The sequence below is a fragment of the Xiphias gladius genome, chromosome 4 (genome assembly GCF_016859285.1).
Source record: "Xiphias gladius isolate SHS-SW01 ecotype Sanya breed wild chromosome 4, ASM1685928v1, whole genome shotgun sequence".
Classification (NCBI taxonomy): domain Eukaryota; kingdom Metazoa; phylum Chordata; class Actinopteri; order Istiophoriformes; family Xiphiidae; genus Xiphias; species Xiphias gladius.
In genome coordinates, this window is record NC_053403.1 from 12,222,243 (window position 1) to 12,243,857 (window position 21,615).

The window sequence follows — 21,615 nt, forward strand, 5'->3', positions numbered from 1 at the left end:
TTCAGACAAGAAAAAAAATTCAAAGGAAACTAAATAAAATCACTGATTATAGCAAGCAGACTACACAGTGCAATGCAAAAACATAAAAACAGAATTTTCAAGCGACAAATATTTAAGACAATATCTTGCTTCGGATGTGGGTTAAGGAATCGGTACTCGCATTAGGCTGAGGTTAACAACTGCAGTGCTTTGCGCGGACTTCAAATTTTCAGTTTCAATTTTTTCAATTTCTAAACGTGGCCCATTCTAGGCTGCTATTTTTCTAGAAAATTAAACTTAAAACGGTGGTTACACAATTGTGTTAAACAACAAAGGCGCTGCTATTACTGTTACTGTAATGGCTAATAAATAATAGCGTTACGCACCTCCAGTCACTTATTACCAGTGATTATATAATGGTAATATAATCATGAAAGTTACAAGAGTGTCAGTCAACTTCCTTCAAGCTGCGGAGTATTAATATTTAAACCGGCTGTTGTTCGGTCAAGTTAGGTTAACATTTAAAGGGAGGTGGAGGGATTTTTTTTTTTTGTGACAGCAGAAAAGTAGTTCCCTGACCGGGAATCGAACCCGGGCCGCGGCGGTGAGAGCGCCGAATCCTAACCACTAGACCACCAGGGAGGCTTATGCGTACTGTCGGACCATGTAGATTTCACTTTACATCATATGTGTTATATGTTTGCAGCGATTTTGTTTATGTTGATTTGGCTACATTCACCGACGAACAACCAAATCCTCAGCCCAGCTAACCTTGGCTAACTAAGCTACAGTCAACGGAGGCTTAGCTGGCTAATAGCCAAAGACGAGCAGGTGGTGAGCCGCCGCTTGTTTTAACCGCGCACACTGACGCCAGGGGGCGCAGTGAAGAGGGGTTTCATTTTGGTGTCAACCTTTGCTGTTTGAGGATGCACGCAAGGTATGTGGGCAATTTTAGCTACCTGTTTTTATGGCAAATTTAGCGTTGAAGTGCGTCGTTGAACGTCGGAATTTGGCGTCAGCGTTAGGCCAGGTCACATGGACAGGAATGCTTAATTTTAAGAGACCGGGCTTAGCGACAAGGCCGAGTAAAATACCCTCACCATCTCCACCAGGTTGCTATTGTCTTGTACACAAAGTGGCTAGCTAGCACTTTTAGCCTCAGCTGTTAAGTCAGGAGGAACGACTGAACCTTGTTCACTGTGCATGTGTTTGCACGGGACCAGGCGGTGGCACAGGCTGATTTCACATCAGCACGGCTGGATATTTGTTTTTGTTTCTGCTGCATCGTAAGACGAGGCTGAAAGCTAGCCAGCGCTCCGGTTCACAGAGGAATTCCCATTGAGCAAGCCGCTGCAAACTGAACAACATAGCTAGCTAGGTGGGGGTAGCGTTGCTTAAAAATTTAGCCTTCCCCCCGTGATAAACCATTTACCTGTTATATAACACTTTTGGGCTACACTTGGATGAACTGCAGTTGCCTAATTTCTGTTCTTTATGTAATCCATTAACCCTGTGGTATCACAGCTAGCTGATAGTGTAGCAATGACGGTCTGAATGTTTACATCAACTGGATTCCCAAACAGATGCGGTTAATAATAGCCCAACTATTCTAATGAAGCATAATTACATAATAAAATGTGTACTGCGGCAGCATGAACGAGTGGCAGATGTGTTTCCCTCTACACCAGGGAGATGCATTTTCCTTCCTGTTGGTCAGCCATTGTCAGCAGAGTGGCCTGACATGCTCATTATAGGATGCTTTCATCGCCCTCCACTTAGGCTGATGAAGCTTCGCCATCAGTTATTGGGCTTTTGCAGCCAAGTGGGTATTGTTGGGTGAGGAGGCACCCGGTGAGCCTGCTAATCCCCCTACTTCTTTCCTCTGCAGGACAAGAAAGAAGTGTGAGAGCACAGTGTGAGAGGTGATCTTCTCAAAGGTGTCTTTTGGCGTGGACACACTGAGTGGGTGTGTATTTAAGGGTGTATGTTTGTATGGATGCGCTTGACTGCACGCAGATTTAGGACCCTGACCTGATGGAAAAGAGAGACAGGAAGCCGGGATATTTTGCCAGGTAAGAGACTGTTTGTGTGTATCGTTCTGAGTACTTTGAATTTATCACATTTGCATTTAATATTGGTATTTTTCATGCAGCAAAACTGGTGTGTAGCCCCGTCATTCAGCTCTTATTTGGTCTTAATCAGCATTTTTAACGCTTACGATCAATTGCTTCCGTAGACCACGTAGATCTAGTTCAGGTTGAGCTAGAGCTAGTTCAGGTACAATCTCATGCAATACCCTCAACTCAAATGAGGACAAAATTCTCACGAAAAATATTCAGTAAATTGATTGCATAAAATCAGAATTACAGCTGAAATAACAGCTCCAGTTAATAGGCATGCCATTGTCATCAAGTTCAATGAATGACAAGCATCATACTATCAAATTAAATGGTGATTTTTCCTTAACCAAACTGACATTGTAATATATTTCTGTTGGAGGAATTGTTTTGGTTAAATTGTGACTTTTTTAAATCTCCATATCACTTAGCCCATTGATCACATGCTAGACTGGAAAGTCCAAAAATCTTTTTTGGTGAAAGTGCTCCTCTTTGTGCATTGCATGTGAAAAGTGCCACTTTTTCCATTGTACTGCACAGTCATTTGTGCCTTGACATTTTGTTGTCACGGTGCATTAACTTATTACTTATTCCCCCCTTTTCGAATCATGGCTCAGCACAGTTAAGTCACCTGTCTTTGTGCTGCACCCAGGTTATACAGCCTCACATCATCTGAGTCATGCGCCAGAGTTCTCGCATGAATCGACCTACTGGGATGATGTTGACTTTAAAATTGGATTTTGGCAGCACTGTGAAACATGATAGCAGGAAGTGTGTGGAAAGAGGCTTGTCACAGCTACGGTGCATAGACTGAGAAAAAATCGGCAGGTTATTAACAAAGAGCATCCCTCTGTCTCTGACGTCTACACTGATGAGGTGTGCAATAAAACTGCATGAATGACAAATTAAAGACTGCTGGCAGGTGTTTGTTTTAGACAGCTGAGTGAATAATGAAAGTGTATAAACGGAATTTAGTGGTGGACTTCTGTGAGATATGGTTTGAATGTGTCTAAAAAGAGTTTGATTTATTTACTCTGTTTGATTTATCCCCTCATCTTGTTTTATGGCTTAAAAACATTTTTTTTGTGTGTGAAAATTAAGGCCTCTACGTAGAACAGTGAGATGTTCCCAACAATGGATAAATAAATGTATTTATGGATAAGCAGCAGACACTCAGTGAGTATACTGCTAATAGCAAAGCTGTTGAATATGGACTTGATGGATGTTGTGAGGTAGTGTAGCCTAATGGGCTTTATTCTTTCTTATTATATCTCAGGTTACTTGTTCAGTCTACACTGATAGGCTGGTACAAACCCGCAATTTGTCTTGTTTTTCTTCATTTTATTGGCATATGCTGAAAATATTACATTATGGAAAGAAATTGCTTTGTAATGGCACCGCAGTCCAGGCACACTCTAATTATTAGGTAGTAAGTGTATTAGATTTTAATGGGATTCAGGCTTTGCATTAGGGATGATGTTTTCCTGCGAATGTAATGTGCAAACCTGGCAAACCTGTGGGAGTAAGCAGCAAAACGACAGCGGAAAAGGGTGCAAGATGAATAAATCAGAGTGTAAAGAAGACACATTGTGCCTGTATGGACAGAGAGGACAAGTCAGGAAAGAAAATAAGCCTTATCTCCCAACTCAGGTATTGCTTTAACATGTAGCTCTCCTGCTATTTGCACCATATGGTACTTTGCTTCCTGGCAAATAAGGCAAAGGCGATTGTGAGATGCACGCATATAGTAAAAGCCAATAAAAAGTATTAACCGGCCATGAACTCTCATGTTTTATTGTTTTACAAGGCTGAAACTCAGTACAAGTAATTTTAATTTTTTGACGCAGAACATTAGAACAAAAGACTAATGTCAAAGTAAAACAAGTGACAAGTGATTTTGGGTTAAATGTGCTAATATCTTGAAAAACTACATCCTGAAGACAAAGACACAGTAGGGTTACTGAAAAGTTTGAAGGCATTGAATATAAACTAAGTTCAGTAAAATTGTGCATTGAAAAATTGTAAAGATTAAGACACAGCTGTAAATTTTTCTGGAGTGGACTGTGCACACACTTTGAGAAGGATACTAGTGACCGAGGCTACCAAGAGGCTCATGGCAACTCTGAAGGAGCTACAGAGCTCCATGGCTGAGATAGAGAGACACTGCACGTGAAGTAACTGTTACCTCGGCGATTCCACCAGTCACAGCTTCGTGGCTGTTGAGAAAATTCACACAATATCATGGCCGGTGTTTGACAGAAGATATGTGGGAAACGCTGAATCAAAGTGGAAACCTGGTGGTGATAGCATCATGCTTTGGTGATGCCTGTGTGCCACAAGAAAGTAGGGGGTAAAATAAATGCTGCAAATATCCTGAAGGAAAACCTACACGTGTCTACTAGAGAGCTGCGATTTAGGAGAGGATTTGTTTTCCAGCAAAACTGCTACAGACATAAAGCCAAAATGGCACAGGAATGGCCTAAAAACAACAATGTTGATGTCATGGAGTGTCCAAGTCAGGGTCTAGACGTCCATCAGCATTGGTATCTCTGGCATTATTTGAAAAAGTCTGTCTACTTACGTTTATCTGGTAGCTTGACGTAGCTTGAGAATTTTTGCACAAGCAAATATATAGAAATTGCAGAGTTCAAATACAGACAGATCCATAGCGATTTAAGGATTATTGTTGCTACAGTTAGCTATTGTCTTGAGGGGAGGGAAATTTATCACTTCCTGTTTTATATTCATACTTACTTAGATCAATTTGTTGAGTTTTTCATGTTTTCTGTTCAGCAGTGTCAAAAAAAAGTTAATTAAATACATTAGATTCAAAGTTATAAAACACAGTAAAATGTGAAAATTGTTGACAGACATAAATAGCACACTAATTGGGTCCAACAATGGCCCCAGTTATGTTCTTTAACACAATAAAGCCTTGTAAGTGGAAGTGCAGGTTTTTTAAACTGTATTTTCATTTTCACTTGTTATTTACAGTGCTGTGCGTTCACTGTCATTGTGCCAAGAATGATTAGAGGGAAGAGAAGAAGGCTAAAATAGTGAGATGACAGGGAGAGAGTCATTGGGAGAAATCCCCCACAGTGAAACAGACGGAGCTTTTGAGAAAGCGTCTGCAGATTCTTGAGAACACTACCAGATGTGTGCTGCATCGGTCAAAGTGGGAGAGTGAACTGGGGCTGTGGGAGAGACCTGAGCTCTGTCTGTCTGTCTGTCTGCAGCCTCATCGACCCACTCTTCCCTTTCCGTTAAGGCACTTGGACACTTAAGGCGCTTCTCTTTTCACTTTTCTTGTATACTTCCTTTATCCAGGGCTGTGCAGAGCAACACTACCCCTATCACTCAAAGCACTTGATAAATCAATTCAGACATATCTTGTCTTAACATAATCACATCCACACTTAAGGTTTCAGTGGGTCTCGTACAGCGTGCATTATCCTTAAGTGCACCATTAATATCTAGTACCACTGCACTGCACTGCACTGCAGTGTCCCCCATGGATGAACCACAACAGGGTCTGGAGATGTCATCACATTATTCTCTTACCTATCAATGATTAAACAGGGGAAAAGGACAGTCTGAGAAGAAGATACAGCTGACGCAGCAAAGTGAAGGGAAAAGAGTGAAAGCTAAATGTGATAACTTCGAGCACAACAACAGTACTTGGACAGAAGATCTGAATGCAAAACTGGAGTCTGTTGCAGTTGACATTGTACAATAATCACATTATACATTTGACAATAAATAAGCATGGGCTACCTGGTGATTACAGATCATGATGGATTGAAAAATACGTGTAAAATAGTAACAACATTGTAACCGACATAAATTATTAGAGAAAAACTCCTTACTTCCAGTGTGGAACTGCATCATTGTTCTGTTGTATGATCCAATACACTATAGAATACAATAGGCAAATCTGATGGGTGTAATGAAGTTAAGCTAAATGCTTCATTACATCCTGCAGTAGTCAACTACAACACTTGTTAAAAAAAATGTCAGTATTTCATTATGAAAACATCAACTACAGCATTAACATGGTTAAAGTATATACCTGTGCACAACACATACTCTGTGTTGATCCCACAGATCAACAGAGCGTTGTCATTGCATGAGTTGTAACAAATGTGATCAAATGGCCGCCTACCGTGTTGTATTTTCTGTATCTTACTTAATGAGCGAATGTAAATAAATCCTCCTCCTCTTGCATCCCATCAGGCTGAAGAGGCGGAGACAGCTCAAGCAGAGCCAACCAGACAAGAATGTGAACGATCAGAACCCGGCAATAATCTCCTGTCCAGACATCCCAAATGACAGGGACCCCAATAAGAAGACAGACCTGCAGAGAATAACAACAAAGCCACCTGCAGGCTCAGGTAAAACATGCGTCAAAAACTCACAACAAAGATATCCGGTGCATCCAAAGATTTTGCAGCTTGATTTCTCATAGAAAAATCACTTGAATAAAAAGTGCTCTAAGATGTTGGAACACACCCTGTAAATTCTAATTGGCTTCAGATACACTTGAATTGCAAACATTTATAAAACTAGCATTAGTAGCAAAGATGTACATGAATTAAAACAATCTCTGTTTTCAGATTGTCATCAGTAGACTTAAAGTTTGATTTATACGTCTCCGCTCACGTTATGCTGTGGCTCTGCAGATTCTGTAAGGCTTTTAGCTGGTGTTTAGCTCTTCGTCATGTAGCTAAGCCTTTTAGAGAGCAAGCCTTCTGTTCACCGCCATTGCCACCACTCTGTATCACAAAATGAGTGTAAGATAAGATGAGCCCGAATCATTTGGCAGTGCAACAAATGGCACATCATTGCCTTTAATGCACAATCTGGTGCAACACTACTCCCATGAGACTGCTGCATGATCACTCGAAAAACCCACGAGAATCATAATGATGTCAGACATTTTCAAGTCAGAGTTTAATATTGTAAATGCAATTAAGGTTTGTGTACCGGCTTTATTTAAAGAGGCTTTACTGCCTAATCATTTTGTTGTCTTATCAAAACTGTTTTGTTTTTTTTTTTTGGGTGCCGTTGTAACTGCCTGTTTTTATACAAGCAGTATTACTGTCAATATTGCTGTTCCATTATTTCAAATTATTTTCGTCTGACTGAATTTACAGTGCAACAGAAGGGTCCTCTGTGTTGGCAACCATTTGCGGTGAAACAACCAAAGCAGTTTTAAACAGGAAGTTACACAACCTATATCCTGTGCTTCCTTACAGTTGATAAGGACATTTTAGCCACTGGATTAACAAAACTTGTGGGCAATAAGAGTTGGTGCTAGTGTTAAATCGCAATAGAAATACTATAATGCCCTTAATTTCTGCTTAAAAATTTGTTTCTGGAAGGTGAACATTTTTTTTTTCTTTTTCCGAAGGTTAGGCCTTTTCAGACAGAGGAGAAAATGGTTGTAATAGGCCAATAATAGTAAGTTGATATCAACTAAATTCTGTCTTTAGACTATTGAACTCAGTGTGTACATTCAGAATGGCTAAAAGACGTTCTGATCGACAGACGTGAGTGTCACTGTAAGCTAAGAGAAGGACCCTAATTCAACCTATAAAAATTGATAGTATTACAGGAATGCTCACAATATGAGCAACGTGGACTGACGTACAGTTTTAATCATGGTTTCAGGTTGTTTTTTTTTTGCATTTGTCTTGTGTAAACAACATTATGAGTGTTATGTGTCATACGGCGGCATATTGACAGTGATATGGACTCGACCGTGCAGTGGGTCAACCAGCTGTGTAAACTCTGCAGTATGTTTGTTTTAATAAAACCACACCGTCATTGCCCGCAGCTCATCATATCAAATATGATGCTCCGCAGGGCAATAGCCAGATAAACCAAATCTCTCTCTCTAGTTTATGTGTGCTTTCAACTAGAAGAGAGCCCCGTACAAGTTCGGTGAAAAAGTTCCACCTTTGCCACAAGTGACAGGGGTCTTGTCCTTGATGCTCAGTAAAGTACAGAGCAGACACAGTGGGAGCCCGGCTGCTTAGTCATGCCCTCTGTTTCCATGGAGGAGGCAGCAGTGTATTAAGGCAGCAGGGAGTGGTGTGCTAATAGCTTCTGTGTTCTTGGCAAGATAGAAAATGCTGACTGTGGACCTTGTCTACTACAAAGGTCGGATTGTCTGTGTATTTACGATAACTGCTTCAGCGTGTGTGTGTGTGTGTGTGTGTCTTTTCAAGCCTGGACAATGATATGGGACAAACAAGCAGTGGTACTGAATCAAAGGGTAGTTAACTACAGAGTATTTAGAAGGTCCTCTGTTGTAGAATTTCTTTGTACTGGCCACACTGGGTGGTGCTTTCATTTTTATTGTTTACTGCAGAAAATCACTGGGACTATTAGAAATACTTATGTTAGTAACCTAGAAAGTATGAGGTGGACAGAATAAAACCATTTATTCATCTCTCAAGAATATATATATTTTTTTTTTCCTATGAGACTATTGTCAGGTTGATATTGTCCTCCATCTGCAAAATCCTTTGCTCTCTTTCTGTCTCTCCCTCAGATGATGGCTGTAAAGGCAACAATCGGGCAAAGAAGGAGAAGAAGAGGCCGCCAGGAACGGTGGAGTTCATTGTGAGTAACACTACGCTGACAACACATTTTAAATAACATGTTCCTGACTAACAGCTAGAAAGGTTGTGGATTGCATCATGTAGTATTTTCTCAGAGGAGTTCATCTCTCATTTCAGGTGGGACCTAATGATTCCCTCAACAGCATCGCTCTCAAGTTCAACATCACCCCAAACAAACTGGTCCAGCTGAACAAGCTCTTTTCTCGCAGCGTCTACCCTGGTCAGGTGAGAACACTTGCGGCACCACATTATGCTGCTTCAGTCTCTGCATTATTTATCTGACTTGCTGATCAGTGGTTGTTGGTCCCTACTACAGAAGCTGTTTGTGCCCGACGTGAGCCAGTCAGAAACAGACCTAAAGTCTTCAAGTTCCTCTGATCCCACCTTCACAAATGGCTTGTCTGAGAAACCATCACATGTAAGTGAAAAACAGTTTCATTATGTTGCTTACAGTACATGGCGCACTATGCGGTAGTTTACAGCAGCCATTTAGGGACAAATTTGTTAAAGAGGCATATATCCTGGCACTTATTCAGTTCGATTCTGGCCAGGGAATTGTTTCTCGTCAGATAATTCACTCAGAAAATATCCAATAAAGGCAAAAATGCCCCCCAAAATCAACGTATCAACATTTGCTCTTACTGTTTGTTTTATCTGGGGTAACTGCCTGAATTGATTTACTTCAGGGTCTGTTTAAAACAACAGGCACTGGTACAATTTCTCTTCTACCAATTATCTCAGAGTTACATATTGTTTAAGTAGATGATGAAACAGGAGTATATACAGTGGTTTTGGTGTCCTTTCAAACTTTGTCATCTGTTCCAACTGTGAGGCAATTATGTTTAAGTAAAATGAAGGCTCAGATGTTACAAAGTGTTCTGTTATTCTCTCGTAGTTCAAATCCTGCAACCCGCCATGATGGATTACAAATTTAATCCATAGCATGAGTGAGCAGTTTTTGATGCTTAGTGCATAAACAGAGGAGACTGATTATTTTACCAATTTGCAATGGAAGGTACTTTAATCTACCAGCATTTGGCAGTCAAGTGAAAAAGTTACTTCAGACATAATGTCATTTTAAAAAGTGGGTAACAATGGTCTGGCTCTGTACGCCGCAAAATCTCTGAATCTGAATCAGTAAAGGTCAAACACTGACGAGAACTGAAACCACACCGTCATTACACACTGAAAACAAGCTATACTATGGAAAAGCATAACAATCAAGTCTCTGATCTGGATTTCTTTTTTTGTACATCCAACAGGATGGCAGTTCAAACTGCAGGTCAGCAAAATCCATCCGGCGGGAGCTCTCCCCAAACTCAGAGGACGAGAGCCCATCAATGGTTAAATTCATCAAGATGAGCTGCAAATATTTCACTGATGGCATGGTAAGAAGCCTCCAAAACACCGTAATGTCGGGTAGTAATTGAAATTCCTACCGAAACACTTTTTTTTTTTTTTTTTTTTCTTTTGCAGATTGACAAAATTAATCAGTGACAATTTTGTTAATCTATCAATCGTTGAAATTAAGACAGAAGAAATACCAAATTTGGTGGATACTGCATCTCATACAATAGTATTTGGAAAATGTAGGGTTTTTCTGTTTTTTTTTTTTTATTTTTACTGTTGGACATATAAAATTGTCCATCTCAAGTCATTATGTTAGAATGATAATTTGTGATTAGATTTTTGCTTATTATTGACATTTTATATACTAAACAAAAAAAAACAAATACACACATTATTATGGGTGTAATAATATGTCAGTTAATGGATAACTGAAATGTTGCCCTAATTCAAATTGTATCCAGCAGGTACCACGCTTGTCTGCTGGTTGTTTTTGGCTGAGCACCTTTGTTGTCTGTCCATGTGTCATTTTAATCTTGCAGGGCGTGGTGGGAGGCGTGCTGATTGTGACCCCCAACAACATCATGTTCGACCCCCACAAGTCAGACCCCCTGGTGATTGAGCACGGGTGTGAGGAGTACGGCCTCATCTGCCCCATGGAGGAAGTCGTCTCTGTAGCGCTGTATGACGATGTGTCACGCATGAAACTCAAAGACGCCCTGCCATCGTAAGAGCTCCAAACCTTCTCCCTTTCCTCATTTCCCTCTTTTGTAACCGTTCTTCTTCCAGTCCTGAGCTCTTATTCCTCCTTTCTTGTTCCTCCCTCCAGTTTCTGTTTTTCTTGTTCTTCCCAACAATAAAACTGTTTGTGCCAAACCCTTTTGATTTCTTGAACTTTCACATTTTCCTCTTTACTGCATCTCTTATTTTGTCTTTTTGTGAATCGCCCTTTGTTTCCACTGGATCTTGTCTGCAGAGATCCAAGTTAAAGATCCTTCTCAGATTCCAATTGTTTTAGTTTGTAATTCTTAATCTTACATTTTTAATTTGTTCTTCTTTTTTTCTAATTTAAATGATTTGCTGTTTGACATCACATTTGTTTTGTTTGTTTTTTTTGGGGTTTTTTTTAGTTTTTTTTAAGTTGTTCATCATTCTGGTCATTTTTAATTTCTGTTGGACCTGTCCTTTTGTTGTTTTTTTTCCCTTTTCATTTTCATCCGTTTGCGGTGCGGTATGTGTGATGCCCGGTGACCCCACAGAGACCTACCGCAGGATCTGTGCCCTGTGTACAGGCCCGGTGAGTGGGAGCAGCTGCCGTCAGAGCGGGACCTAAACCCCTTCAGCCGCTATGAAGCTCTGGATCCGAAGCGACCAATCGTCTTGGACGACATTGAATCAGCCCTCTCTGAAACTGGTAAGATGGCATTTGTAATCAACTTTCCCAACTGGTGGTTGTTCTGGCTTTTTTTTTTTTTTTTTTTTTTCATTTACTAGATTTTACACATTTTTTTTTCTGTCTTTTTATTAGGTAACAAATGAAAGTGTCTTGTGAATTTTCAAATCCTGTGGCCAAACATTTAATTTGCTCTCTATCACTGGCTCCTCGTTGAGGTTGAAAATTCTTTTTCACATCAATTATTTGAGTGTCTCTACAGATAATTTAATCTGCAACAATTTTGATAAAAAATGACTTAAATGATTAATCGATTAAGTGACATATTGATAATGAAAAGAGATCTTTAGATGCAGCCCTATTATAAAATGTGTTGAGCTTAAAAAAGCTTGACCTATCTTCTCAATGCCAGGGAGTACAGAGGGAGAGCAGACAGAGAAGTCTCCGTCGGATGAAGGATTCACAGAGTTGGAGCCTACTGTCAACGGCAGCACCGAAGAAGCAGAGAGAATGTCCTCCAGAGCACCCAGCATTGTCAGCAGGGACCAAGAGAAACTCCTAGGACTAAGCAACCCAGGCCGGGGAGACTCCCAGGACAAGTCGATGCTTGATCAGACTAAAGGGAAACTGGATGATGAAGAGGATGAGGGTGTAGCTCAGAACAGCTCCATTGAGGATGGAGAGTCAATACAATCCTCCTCAGAGACTGAAAAGCAGGGGGACCCGCACGATAAACCTACAAGCCAAGAGGTAACCGAAACCAAAGATATCAGACCTAAAGGGACCGAAGAGCTGCTAAATGGTGTGGATGATAAAATAATCAGCGCACCAGTGGACCAAAACAGGAAGTTGAGTCTGACCGAGGCTACAGAGGTTCGTGGGAACTCTAGTCCTAAGAGACAAAGCCCAGACAGACCAGTAGAGGGGGACGAACTCAGTGAGGAGGAGAGACGCAAGAAAAACTATGAAGCAGAGGTGAAGTCATGGCTGATGGAGAGGATGCAGGCTCCAATAGAAGGTAGAAATTATATACTAGATGTTAAATCCAGAATATTTTATAATAATCTTTATAATATTCCCCTCATGTCACATTTAAATAAAAGTGGTGGTAGTATCAAGGACGTCCTCATCAGAAAAGATGTCATTTCTGTTTGGGGCATATAATAAAATCAAGGAGTGTGGCATTACACTAACCAAATTTTCTCTCTCTTTTTGACTCCCCGTTCTGTGTAGACATGCTTTTTTCATCAGAGGAGAAAAGTAAAAATCCTCCAATGTTCCTCTGCTTCAAAGTGGGAAAGCCAATGAGGAAGTCCTTTGCTACTGGGATGACCTCTAGTCCCGCCCACTCTTTCGGGGGCCGCGGAAAGCAGCCAGAGTACTGGTTTGCTGTGCCACAAGAAAGGTGAGATGATGACAATGTCGTACGTAAATAAATTCAAGTACATTGTCGTACTGACATCCAGCAGAAGTAAAATAAAAACTCATAAGCCTACTAACCTTTTTGTAGCCAGGTTGAAGCCTGCAAAAATTAACCAACCATAAACTGTCTGATGCTAGAAATCAACGAGGAACTTGGTCTGTGAGCCAACAATGTGATTTTTTATTTATTTATTTATTTTTAAACCTCTCTAATACACGATTTGTGTGCGCTCCAGGGTGGACCATCTGTATGCCTTTTTTGTGCAGTGGTCTCCGGATGTGTACGGGAAAGAGGCCCGAGAGCAGGGCTTTGTTGTGGTGGAGAAGGATGAGCTGGACATGATCGATAACTTCTTCAGTGACCCTGCATCTTGCAGCTGGGAGGTGAGCCGAGCGGAAACGGCCAGTTTGTCTACATGCTGTTGGTCCAGTACAGCCACGTTAAATTAGCCTGCAGTTTTTATATCCTATTTTTGAATGAGCTTTATTTGTAACTGAAGCTGTGTTTTGCATAGACATGAGCTCTTTGTGTCATCGATTTCTCTCGAATATTGACTTGCTTATAAGCGCGTTTTGATCCTAGATCATTACCATTGATGAGGCTAAGCGCAGGCAGAGTTTTGGCAGCTGTGAGGGAGACCTGTCTGTGGATGCCCTGCCCATACTCAATGATACCAGTGACCTGCTGCAGGACACGCACGTTGAGAAGGTAATAAAATAAAATAACCCACTTACTGATAAGAAAATGATTAAAATTTGAGGAAGAAATATGCAGCATACTGATCAGCACGCCTCATAATCTGTTTGCTCTCCAGCTTGCCTGTCGCCTGCCAGCCCGCGTGCAGGGTTACCCCTGGCGACTGGCCTACAGCACTGTGAAGCATGGGACCAGCCTCAAGACTCTGTACAGAAACCTGGTAGATGTGGACAGTCCTGTTCTGCTGGTCATCAAAGACATGGATAACCAGGTAGATACTGTCCAAATGGATTTACAGTATGTTAAGGACCAGGGACTCACTGGCAGATGATAAGAGTAGCTGAATAGCAGTCAATTGAAGTCAATTCTGCAGAAATATAAGAGGAATTTTTTTTTTTTTTTTTTTTTAACAGAACATAAATAGGTTATGCATGTTTACGATTAATATAGGCAAAGGGAAATTATATTAGTTCTGTGCGTTCTTATATTTATTGACTAGTATTTTTCTATGTGGGTATGTGTTGATTAAGTTCTTGCACCAGGTTATTTCCAAGTGAGAGGTTAAGTTTTTGTCTCCTCCCTTGCTCTGGATCCATGTTTGCCCAACCATGTGTTGAACATGTCAAATGTCGGCAGCACATGTCATCAGTCTTCGTTGTTCATTTGTCAACTCCATGACAGTGTCGTTAAAGGTGCAAACTAACAGTTATTAATGGTCTGAAAAAGATTCCCAACAACAAAATACAGTATTCATTACTGTATACATTTTCAAAACCAAACATATCTTTTCCTGCTTCCTATACGGTAATAGTCATATGTAATGGGAGAAATACACCCAGGCTTGTTTTTGTTTTGTTTTCTTTCCCAAGGGAATAGTCTTTTCATCTTTTTGACTCTTATCACAGATATTTGGGGCTTTCTCAACTCATCCCTTCAGAGTGAGCTTAACACTGCTATGGCACAGGAGAGACGTTCCTCTACAGCTTCTGTCCTGAAATCAAGGTTTGTCCTAAGTTGATTTAAGAACTAGTTTGGGGTATTTAGCTTTATTCCCCAAACAGCAAATTCAGATATTGTTTGCTGTTTCTTTTCAGGTGTACCGGTGGACGGGGGAGAATTCTTACTTTGTGAAAGGCTATACTGATTCGCTTCAAATGGGAGGAGGAGGGTAAGATCCACCAGGAAACAGCTATAGCTCATTTAATGCAGCTTCTGGGATTGAGAACAAAGTTATTTCGGTAATCTAAGTTTTTTTTCATCAAATACTTTACACCTTTTTCTTACCATGTTCCCTCCTGCATCTCTGCCCTCCCCTCTGCAGCGGTCAGCTGGGTCTGTGGCTGGACGCCGAGCTGTACCGAGGCACCACCACCAAATGCGCCACCTTCAACAACCAGCCGCTCTCCGCCCAGCAGGACTTCAGCATCCACAGTCTGGAGGTCTGGACCTTCGAGTAGCCTCACGTGCTCTATTCTAGCTACTTCTGCATTCACGCTCCGCTCCACGACCCCAAAACGTCAAACACCCCCAAGTCTATTACGCACCATTCAGAGGCAAACCTAGCTACCCCACAATGACACTGAAAGTTCCGTGAGAGAAGATGCAAAGCAGCCCGTGGAGTTGTCATGTTGACTGAAAACAGAACGGAAATGTCAGTCTTCTGTAGCCCGTTTTGACATGGGTTTGACCTGCAGGTGGGTTTTCCACTTTTATGTCTGGTCCTTCCCTCCTTCAAAGGTGGAAGTGTGAGAAAATGCTGCTGCTCTCAGTTCATTGGCTGCCTTAGACATGTGACTGCAGCCCCAGCTTTCCCAGCATGCAGACTGCCTGACCACCATAAGCTTATGATGGAAGAGGATGGCTTCTGATGAGGGAAACCCCAAAAGAGCAGATTTTAAGTCTGTATGAAAGAGTAAGATGTCCCATAATACTGTAGCTTTGTGCAGAAATAATGGTGGATGTAATTTGTATGTTTGGGAATGTACAGGATTATGTACTGAAGAAGTTTGGAAAGCTTAAATTTTTTTTTTTTTTAACAGAACATAAATAGGTTATGCATGTTTACGATTAATATAGGCAAAGGGAAATTATATTAGTTCTGTGCGTTCTTATATTTATTGACTAGTATTTTTCTATGTGGGTATGTGTTGATTAAGTTCTTGCACCAGGTTATTTCCAAGTGAGAGGTTAAGTTTTTGTCTCCTCCCTTGCTCTGGATCCATGTTTGCCCAACCATGTGTTGAACATGTCAAATGTCGGCAGCACATGTCATCAGTCTTCGTTGTTCATTTGTCAACTCCATGACAGTGTCGTTAAAGGTGCAAACTAACAGTTATTAATGGTCTGAAAAAGATTCCCAACAACAAAATACAGTATTCATTACTGTATACATTTTCAAAACCAAACATATCTTTTCCTGCTTCCTATACGGTAATAGTCATATGTAATGGGAGAAATACACCCAGGCTTGTTTTTGTTTTGTTTTCTTTCCCAAGGGAATAGTCTTTTCATCTTTTTGACTCTTATCACAGATATTTGGGGCTTTCTCAACTCATCCCTTCAGAGTGAGCGAACACTGCTATGGCACAGGAGAGACGTTCCTCTACAGCTTCTGTCCTGAAATCAAGGTTTGTCCTAAGTTGATTTAAGAACTAGTTTGGGGTATTTAGCTTTATTCCCCAAACAGCAAATTCAGATATTGTTTGCTGTTTCTTTTCAGGTGTACCGGTGGACGGGGGAGAATTCTTACTTTGTGAAAGGCTATACTGATTCGCTTCAAATGGGAGGAGGAGGGTAAGATCCACCAGGAAACAGCTATAGCTCATTTAATGCAGCTTCTGGGATTGAGAACAAAGTTATTTCGGTAATCTAAGTTTTTTTTTCATCAAATACTTTACACCTTTTTCTTACCATGTTCCCTCCTGCATCTCTGCCCTCCCCTCTGCAGCGGTCAGCTGGGTCTGTGGCTGGACGCCGAGCTGTACCGAGGCACCACCACCAAATGCGCCACCTTCAACAACCAGCCGCTCTCCGCCCAGCAGGACTTCAGCATCCACAGTCTGGAGGTCTGGACCTTCGAGTAGCCTCACGTGCTCTATTCTAGCTACTTCTGCATTCACGCTCCGCTCCACGACCCCAAAACGTCAAACACCCCCAAGTCTATTACGCACCATTCAGAGGCAAACCTAGCTACCCCACAATGACACTGAAAGTTCCGTGAGAGAAGATGCAAAGCAGCCCGTGGAGTTGTCATGTTGACTGAAAACAGAACGGAAATGTCAGTCTTCTGTAGCCCGTTTTGACATGGGTTTGACCTGCAGGTGGGTTTTCCACTTTTATGTCTGGTCCTTCCCTCCTTCAAAGGTGGAAGTGTGAGAAAATGCTGCTGCTCTCAGTTCATTGGCTGCCTTAGACATGTGACTGCAGCCCCAGCTTTCCCAGCATGCAGACTGCCTGACCACCATAAGCTTATGATGGAAGAGGATGGCTTCTGATGAGGGAAACCCCAAAAGAGCAGATTTTAAGTCTGTATGAAAGAGTAAGATGTCCCATAATACTGTAGCTTTGTGCAGAAATAATGGTGGATGTAATTTGTATGTTTGGGAATGTACAGGATTATGTACTGAAGAAGTTTGGAAAGCTTAAATTTTTTTTTTTTTTTTTACAACGCAAAGAACTTGAAGCTTGAAGGAAAGAGGAAAATGCCAGGAAGGATTTTAGATCCTCCAACATTAAATTAACTTTCAGTGAGGGAAATGTAGTAATTGTTTACATTGGAAGTGCTGCACTTCCTCTGAAGGCCGTCTTGTTCCTTTATTTTGAGTTTTAGATTAACTGAATCTGTCATTGCAGTTCCTCACTAGTACATATAAAGTTTTCATTCCCTGTACAATCCAAAACAAGTGATGAAGCCAGGAAACATTGACCAAATATGTTCTTTTTAATTTCATATTTCTTGTGATCTCATCATATTTTATAAAATATTTTAGATTTTTTTTTATTTTCTACATTTTATTTTTACATTCTGTTTTTACAAATAATGTTTTGTTTTTTTATGGGTCTACTTTTATAAAAATGTAGTGCTAAATATTTCTGTTTCTGATTGGACCCAACAAGCACTAGAAATGACTGTTTTCAGTATTGTATTCATGTCTGACGCTGACTAATTTTATCTCTTTGATTTTTATTTGTGGTCATTGTTGAGAGTTACAGCCAGTAGAGCTTTTTCATGATATCACTTTGCACTATGGGATTAATTAACAGTCCATGCTGTGTTGTGGCCCTGTGTAATTAAGCATTTCTTTAATGTAAAATTTGTTACTGAATGTTGTTTAAGCACCACTACAGAAGGGAAGCTGCCTGTCCAACCACAGGTCAGTGTCTGCTTTACTCAAATGGGCGGAAAAGGGATAATTTTTTTTTTTTTTTTGCACTCTGATATGCCACTAATTAAAAATTCAGATCTACTAACATGGAAAAGAAATATTCATTTATATCCTATATATCTGACACAGGCCTGTAGTGCATGAATATGCAATACTGCAAATGTCTGACGCCCTTGTTGTGATACCCGCCATACTATTCACTAATGCCAGATATCGCTTCATGTGAAAATGAACTCTGTTGTCTGTAGCTGTTCAGTGTTGTTACTGTGAATGCTCCCTAAGTATTATTTTTCTTGTGAATCCAAAACTGCTGTGTTCTGTGATATCACTAAGGATCTATTTATTGTGTTGTTGTTGCAACCACATCTAAACTTAAATAAATGTTAAATATATACATATATGATAATGCATCGTGTTGTTTATGTCCAACTTTGATTTCCCACATACTCATTTCCATTTCTTTCATTCAGTGGGATATCAAATCCAGATTATGTTGATATATCTGAGTTTACATTACCAGCGGTTTAATAGCGGCTTGTTGCAGGAGGGAGGAAAGAGATGAACTCAAATGATAGTCAACAAGATTTTGAGCTTGTGAAGTGATGTTCACAAATTCCAAAGTTTGTAGTCTTAAATCCACCGTCGCGAATTTGCGAGGCGCGGCTACGACAATAGTTAAGATCAGAAACGTGTGATATGGATTTGTTAAAAGTTAACGAGGTTATTTATTTATTTATTTTTGCCTCTTCTGAAATGCGATTCAAACGTGAGTTAAAAAGACGCCAGTTTAACTGCCCTTCACGTCCCCAGCCACAGTGTTTGGTATTGGGGATTTAGGAATTGAGGAAAAAGCATTGAGGGATCCTTCTTCGCGAGCGTAGACGATCTTTGGCGAGACGCGTTTTACCCCGGCAGCGAGTTGAGGAAGGGAAAACGGAGACGTATCATACCCGGTCGATATAGGAAACATGGCGAAAAGCAAATCAAACCCAAGTAAAGGAGCTGAAGAGACTTGTATTTTCTGTTTGATAGCCAACGACCAAGACAGAGAAGCGGAGGTTATTAAAAAGGTAAACAAAAGTAAAGTGGCCCAACTATGGACAGAAACGGTGTGTTACAGTGTGGGCTTAGTGTTGGGAGGAAAACATCTACCTGGACACTTTTTAACTTTAAAGTCTTAGTTTCAAACTTGCAAAGTCTTCTTTGACTTCTTATGAGATAAGATAAGTACAATTAAAGAAAAATATGAAGGCGCCGTAGCTGTAACTGCATTTAAGGTTGACCCAAAAAAAAAAAAAAAAAACCGTCTCAAGGTCCGCTTACTTGATTTTGCTGTAGGCTTTCGACTACATTTCGTGTCCTTCATCAGCTGATGGAGCTCAGGTGTAGGCTTCAAATTTTTTATGTATTGAGCGTAAACCTTTGCATTACACGACATATTGTATATGTTTTATATTTGATATATTTCTTTAAATAAATCACCTTGAATAGTCTAAATATGGTCCATATTTTTAAATAGAGGATCAAGAGTAGATTAAGATAAAGATGTGATTAAAACTGTGATGTTTTTCTATGTGATACGCAGGTAAACGCCTACAAAATGAACCGTGATATTGCTGCTTTTCAGATTCACAGTATCATAAAGGCTAAAGTTGGGTTTCGGGACAGGGACTTGGCTTGTTTGATTTTCAGTTCCTTCTGTATTGGGTGCTGAGGAAGTTCTCAAATAACTGATGAAAACTCCATGCGTGCACCTGCTCTTGAAAGTGAAATTGCCAGTGAAGGTTTGAATAAACAGCAGGTAAGGCTGCCAACAGTGACGAGGTCTCAAGGCGGGGATGTGTGTGCCGAAGAAAACATCCCTCTGAACCCAGCTGTCAGGGGGAAACGGGCAGGAAAACCAGCTCAGTTAGATCTCCTTCCTAGTGGCAACCCTGTGACGGCAGACCAGCATCAGTCAACGCCCACTACCTCCCAATAAACGCCACTGTTACAGACTGAAGGCAGATGAGTGCTGCAAAGCTGCATTCAGGGACCCGTGGCTTAACGTGTGTGTCTTTTGAGCGTGTCTCTTCATCTCTGATTATTTCCTTCTCTCCCCCCCAGAATAAGAGTCTGGTGTGTTTCAGGGACATCGACCCGGCTGCTCCTCATCACTACCTGGTGGTACCCAGACAGCACATACACAGCTGCCTCTCACTGCACAGGGGACACATCGGCCTCAGTCAGTTAGAAAACGGATCTGTAGCAACTACTGCAAATAATACTATCTTTTACTACTACTGCTACAATGCAGTATGCGGTTGCTACAATATACTGCTGTTAATACGCTTGCCACTACGTCTGTTCTTACTTACAGTAGGATGCTATTTGCTGATAATGCTGCTGCTGCTGCCACTGCTACAACTGCAACTGTACCTCTGCTGCCATTAGCCTTTGCTGTACTAATTCATGCTGCCTAGACGTGCACAGATTGTAGTTTCATATCTAATCAGATCTCCACAGATAAATAACAAGTCATGTATCCAACAGTTGAAAAGATGGCAGAAATGGGGAGAGCCGTGCTATGCGACCAAGGGATCACTGATATGGAGGACATAAGGTAGGTGGATGCAGATAGTGTGTTTGTGTGTGTGTGTGTTTGTGTGTTTTGTCTCTTCTTCAAAAACTGATGTAAACCGTGTGAGTGTAGCTTAGAACGGAACGAGACCTGGGGGTTAGGCACGCACTCTGTCGGAAATCAGAGTTGGTTATTTTGCTCGTCAGTGTGCTGACCGGTGCGCTGATGTGTTCTCCTCGACAGGCTGGGGTTCCACCAACCTCCCTACATTTCCGTAGATCACCTCCATCTCCATGTGCTCGCCCCCACCAGCCAAATATCCAAGTACATGATGTATAAGTTCATTCCAGGGACCTACAGTTTTATTACTGTGAGTGCTGAGGACTAGAAGTTCTCTCTGCCACTTTCCTTACTCCATATTTAATTGATTCTCCTTATTAATTCACTTATAACTCTAATGGCTCTGAAATTACTATTTTTTAATTAATTTTTTTATGGCTAGAAACTTGCAGTTACTTAAACGGCTAAACAATATGTAAATGTAGATACTGAAACATACAGTAACTTCAGCAAGCATCCTCCTTTGATCTTGACAGCCTTTATGTCCTTTCCATGCCCAACTTTAAATTAATGTGTTTATCTTTTGCAGGAAGAATGTCTACGGAAGCATCTAGAGGATGAGTCTCCGCCAGCCAAGTATAATTTCGGGAGCTGTGCGTGTTTTCTGTGAGCCAGCAGCGCCTCGAAAACTGGACTTTGGATTACTGCAGAGCACTAAAATGCCTCTGAATCAGACTCAGCCCCACGGAAAAGGCACGGAAATGACAGAACACTATCTGGAAATGGAGTCTGCAAATGAGATGATGAAGCAGATGCACTCATTAGTTTTGAGAGGAAAGTCATAGCATGGAGATGTCACTGCCGAGAAATGACTACACGCGCGACGCACATTAAGCGCAAACAAGCAAACTGTGAAATGGATTACACGTGAATGAATTCTGTTTTTATGGACTCCACTGAACACCATGATGCAATGTATGATCTGTTGTTGAGGCATACTGGATCTTAAAATGAACTCATTTACTTGAA

At 40.9% G+C, this 21,615-nt stretch overlaps 2 protein-coding genes and 1 non-coding gene across 7 annotated transcripts; 2 read left to right on the forward strand and 1 right to left on the reverse strand.

Moving 5' to 3' along the window:
• Window positions 1–549: 549 nt before the first annotated feature.
• trnae-cuc lies at window positions 550–621 on the reverse strand. The gene has a single exon. It is a non-coding gene; the product is annotated as a tRNA-Glu (tRNA).
• Window positions 622–646: 25 nt separating this feature from the next.
• LOC120789182 (nuclear receptor coactivator 7) lies at window positions 647–18,343 on the forward strand. Of its 5 annotated transcripts, none has more exons than XM_040125743.1 (17): window positions 647–916; window positions 1,868–2,051; window positions 6,330–6,487; window positions 8,653–8,723; window positions 8,840–8,947; window positions 9,039–9,140; window positions 9,985–10,110; window positions 10,612–10,796; window positions 11,329–11,483; window positions 11,875–12,480; window positions 12,696–12,867; window positions 13,121–13,268; window positions 13,468–13,593; window positions 13,700–13,852; window positions 16,113–16,208; window positions 16,301–16,374; window positions 16,529–18,343. In XM_040125743.1, exons 2-17 carry the CDS (start codon window positions 2,014–2,016, stop codon window positions 16,662–16,664), a joined length of 2,454 nt encoding a protein of 817 aa, XP_039981677.1. In that variant the 5' UTR covers window positions 647–916; window positions 1,868–2,013; the 3' UTR covers window positions 16,665–18,343. The 5 variants fall into 5 exon arrangements, with proteins under 5 accessions (XP_039981677.1, XP_039981679.1, XP_039981678.1 ...); XM_040125745.1 differs by having other exon boundaries at window positions 11,362–11,483; window positions 16,529–16,664; XM_040125742.1 differs by lacking the exon at window positions 647–916 and adding an exon at window positions 973–1,091 and having other exon boundaries at window positions 16,529–16,664.
• Window positions 18,344–18,806: 463 nt separating this feature from the next.
• On the forward strand, window positions 18,807–21,609 carry LOC120788673 (histidine triad nucleotide-binding protein 3-like). Its single transcript, XM_040124632.1, has 5 exons — window positions 18,807–19,036; window positions 20,073–20,190; window positions 20,499–20,568; window positions 20,770–20,896; window positions 21,176–21,609. Exons 1-5 carry the CDS (start codon window positions 18,935–18,937, stop codon window positions 21,254–21,256), a joined length of 498 nt encoding a protein of 165 aa, XP_039980566.1. The 5' UTR covers window positions 18,807–18,934; the 3' UTR covers window positions 21,257–21,609.
• Window positions 21,610–21,615: the final 6 nt, after the last annotated feature.

What these genes read in the sequence shown, in the direction of transcription:
- LOC120789182 (XM_040125743.1), top strand. Translation starts at nt 2,014, where the DNA reads ATGGAAAAGAGAGACAGGAAGCCGGGATATTTTGCCAG. An exon ending in AAAGCCACCTGCAGGCTCAG is followed by an intron (nt 6,488 to 8,652) that starts GTAAAACATGCG and finishes TCTCTCCCTCAG; the next exon opens with ATGATGGCTGTAAAGGCAAC. An exon ending in CAGGAACGGTGGAGTTCATT is followed by an intron (nt 8,724 to 8,839) that starts GTGAGTAACACT and finishes CTCTCATTTCAG; the next exon opens with GTGGGACCTAATGATTCCCT.
- LOC120788673 (XM_040124632.1), top strand. Translation starts at nt 18,935, where the DNA reads ATGGCGAAAAGCAAATCAAACCCAAGTAAAGGAGCTGAAGAGACTTGT. An exon ending in AAGCGGAGGTTATTAAAAAG is followed by an intron (nt 19,037 to 20,072) that starts GTAAACAAAAGT and finishes TCTCCCCCCCAG; the next exon opens with AATAAGAGTCTGGTGTGTTT. An exon ending in ACTGATATGGAGGACATAAG is followed by an intron (nt 20,569 to 20,769) that starts GTAGGTGGATGC and finishes TCTCCTCGACAG; the next exon opens with GCTGGGGTTCCACCAACCTC.